The following is a 4,017-nucleotide window of genomic DNA, read 5'->3' as shown; positions in this document are numbered from 1 at the left end:
ATGTCTACTTCCAGCGACGATTTAAGTATTGATAACCCAACAAAATTGGAAAAATTAAAAAGCTTACGAGAAAATGTCAAGTGGGAGATCGAAGAAGAGCGTCGTGAATTTCTCCGTCAACTCAAACCATTAACCAGCGATTGGGAGAGCGAACTTCCTGACCTCCACGACATTTTCCGGTCCGAAGAAATCGATTGGCTTCTCATGGAGTCTATGAAGTCTGTAAATGACAACGTGATCGAGCCTGACCTACTCGTCGAATTTTTGCTGCGAAGTGGTTACACCGACAAGCCCGTCATCGACGAGGACGGCAAGCCATTGTTGCGTCGCACCACAATAGTGCATTATGTTAATAAATACGAAATTTTCAGTGTCGTTCATGATCTCGTTATTCAGCTTTTTGAAATTTACAACAGATTTGATCTGAACTACACGGACGAGTCCGGTCTGTCACATTTACATGTGGCCAGCAAGTTCGGTTGTTACGACGTCGTCGAGAAATTCCTCGAAAATGGACAAGATGTTTGCTGTGTTTGGAAAAAAACAGGTGATACGCCGCTTCACATGGCTCAAATGAACGGACGCATAGAGTCCGTCAAGTGGCTGCTGAATACTGGCGACGACCTACTCTTGGCTAACGCCATACGAACGACTCCCGATCGGCAGATCGCCGACTACAATGATGAAAATGACTCGGCGAAAGATCTGCGTTGCGACAAAAAGGATACAGTCAAATTACTGCTTAAAGCAGGTGCCAACCCGACTCTGGCCAACGAGGATGGATTAACTCCTCTGCACTTAATTTGCATGGATAGCAACGCTAAAGGCATATCAGGTGTATTATCGAAAATGTATAACGAAAAAAATCCTCTCCCGCATATCGATACCCCAGACAAGTGGGGTAACACACCATTACATTTGGCTCTGATCTGGGGCAACAAGAAGATGGCAGAATATTTGCTGAGAAGAGGCGCTGATGTAAATTTGACCAATGCAGTGGGGTCGACTTGTCTGCATATTATTTGCAAGATTGGCTACGAAGACAAATTTATGGTGCTATTCTTCCAGATCCAAGAACAGCTCAAGAAAATTGTGGCGGTCGATGCTCGAGACAAGTCGGGTAACACACCGCTACACTGGTCCCTCACCGACGGGTGTAAAAGATTCACTGCGATATGTCTGCTGGCTAAAGGTGCTGATCCCAATTTAGCCAACGCAGAGGGATCGACACCTCTCCACATGATATTTAAAAGTGACGACGATGATCTCATGCTGGAGGTGTTCTGCTATTACAACGATACAAGAAATCAGCTGGTACTTGTCAACGTTCGTGACGAGTTGGGCAATACACCACTGCACTACGCAGTGCAAGCCCTGAACCTCGAAACCCAGCACGATGTCAGATATCTGCTTAAAAGAGGCGCCGATCCGAACCTAGCCAATCGGGAGGGATTGACTCCGCTGCAGATCATTTGCAAGGGGGATCTCGACAATCACGAACTGGCGCACGTTTTGTTCGATAATTGCCAAAACCATTTTAAGCCGGTGCAGGTCAATGCTGCCGACAAATGGGGTAACACAGCGTTACGCTGGGCCGTGTCTCGTGGCCACAGAGGATTGCTCAAAATGCTGCTGCGCAACGGCGCCAATCCACATTTGACCGACGCCAACGGATTGACCCCGCTGGAGATCGCTTGCACCGACAGAGACAATGGCGACATGGTGAAGATGTTACTCAAGTACACCCTCGACCAATATAGGCCATTGAACGTCGATGTTCAGGACATTTTGGGTAACGCACCGCTGCACGTGGCTCTGCTCCGTAGCGACAAGAGGGTGGCCAAATCGCTGCTGAGGAACGGCGCCAATCCGAACTTGGCCAACTCCAAGGGCATGACGCCTCTGCATATCGTCTGCAAGAGAGAAGACGACGACAATTTAGTGAATCTATTGTTCAAGACGAGTGACGAAAACCAGAAGAAGGTGCAGGTGAATGTTCAGGACAAGTCGGGCCAAACACCCCTACACACGGCTCTGTTTTGTCGCAGCAGAAACTTGGCCGAATTGCTGCTGAGAAGAGGCGCCGACCCAAATTTGACTAACAGGGACGGCTCAACTCCGCTGCATGTTATTTTCGAGAGATCCAGCGACTGCGATGCATTGGCGAGACTATTTTTCAAAATCAGCGATGAAATGAATAAGACGGTGGACGTCAATGTTCGGGACGATTTGGGTAAGACACCGCTGCATTTGGCCCTCTCTGGTCGTCACAGAAGTTTAGTCCAATTTCTGTTGAGATATGGCGCCAATCCGACTACACCCGATGCGGAGGGATTGACTCCACTGCATATTATTTGCAAGGGCAAACGTGACGATTACAATTTGGCCAAGATGTTATTCGAGATGAGCAAAGACCAATTTAGGCCGATACAAGTCGATGCACGTGACAAGTTGGGTTTCACACCGCTACACGAGGCTTTGACTAATGGCCACAAAAATTTAGTGCAATTTCTGCTGAGAAAGAGTGCAAATCCGAACTTGGCCAATAACATGGATGAATTAACGCCTCTGCACGTTCTTTGCAGGAATAACCGCGACTACTATGAATTGGCGGAGATTTTATTCGAGCTCAGTGACAAACAATATCAGCCGATACAGGTCGGTGCTCAGGACAAGTTCGGCAACACCCCGTTACACTTGGCATTGGAGAACGGTCACAAAAATTTAGTCCTATCGATGCTGAGAAATGGTGCCAGTCCAAATGTAGCCAACGACGAGGGTTTGACACCTTTGTGTATTTTTGTCAAGAGATACCGCGATGACAATTTCACAGAGATACTTTACAAGAGTAGCAAGAAAAAACAACAAACAGGACAAGACAATGCCCAGGACAATAAGCGCCACACGCAGCTTCACATTGTTCGGAAGCAAGAATACAATAAGATAGTCGAATCATTGCTGCGAAACGGCGCGGATCTGAATTTCGCCAATGTTAACGGACTGACTGTTTTGCACATTTTTTGCAAGGATCACACTTGCCATCATTTGGTAGAGGTACTTTTCAAGATAAGCGACGACCATCATCAAACGCTGCGGATCAACGCGCGAGACGATTTCGGTAACACTCCACTGCACTTAGCATTGCAATCCGCGACCCAAGGCGTCAAGAATGCAGCCCTAGTTCTGTTGAGAAAAGGCGCAGATCCAAATTTAGCGAACCAGGAAGAATCGACTCCTCTGCATGTCATTTGCAGGAGAGACGTATCGATTCTTCACGATATTCATGACCTAGTCAAGATATTCTTCGACATTTGCGATGAAAAACATCAAACGTTGCAAATCGATGCCCGGGATAATTTGGGTCGGACGCCGCTGCAATTAGCGGTGTCAAATCTCAAGCCGGATATTATCGATGCACTCTTGGATCGTGGTGCTGATCTATCTAACTTCGTTTTCCCCACCGACAGTTACTTTGGTGACAGTTTTGAATCATTTGCAAAAAAATCGACACTAGGACTGATGTCTGAAGCTTTGGCTGTTATCGAGAGGCTAGAGAAAAGAGGATACGAGCTGAATCGAAGAGACGCCCTAACAATCATGCAATTGTTCGCCAATTACGAAGTATTCGAGAAACCGGTGAATTTCGACGAGCATTGGTACGAGGACGAGGAATTTGTGAGCAAATCGCAAAAGCTATTTATATGCCCGAGCCTGTCGCTCCACGATCTGATCCGATTGCGACCGGAACAGAAGGAAAGACTGCCTACATACGCAGATTACTATGAGTTCTGGCGTCCGGGTAAATTGAAAAAGCTCTTCCAAGATCATCGTGAGACTGGTTCTGCGCATCTGTGCGAAATAATGTCGAGAGGATTTTACCGGAGATGGGCGCGGGTTTCTCTCATGGAGTTGACGCAAGAGCCACTGTCGATTCGATGCTGCGATATGATTTTCGAGGATCTCACGCACGAAGATTTATTTCATGTTTGCTTGGCGGCCGAAGACGAAGACTGGTGA

At 47.2% G+C, this 4,017-nt stretch overlaps 1 protein-coding gene across 1 annotated transcript; it reads left to right on the top strand.

The window, feature by feature from the left end:
- LOC111693979 (ankyrin-1-like) lies at positions 1-4,017 on the top strand. The gene has a single exon (XM_023460326.1). The coding sequence runs from the start codon at positions 1-3 to the stop codon at positions 4,015-4,017; it is 4,017 nt and encodes a 1,338-aa protein (XP_023316094.1).

Source organism: Trichogramma pretiosum, unplaced genomic scaffold, assembly GCF_000599845.2.
Source record: "Trichogramma pretiosum strain Unisexual culture from Peru unplaced genomic scaffold, Tpre_2.0 scaffold59, whole genome shotgun sequence".
In the NCBI taxonomy this organism is placed as follows: Eukaryota; Metazoa; Arthropoda; class Insecta; order Hymenoptera; family Trichogrammatidae; genus Trichogramma; species Trichogramma pretiosum.
Note: the sequence above shows the minus strand (reverse complement) of the source record. Positions and strands in the feature narration are given on the sequence as shown.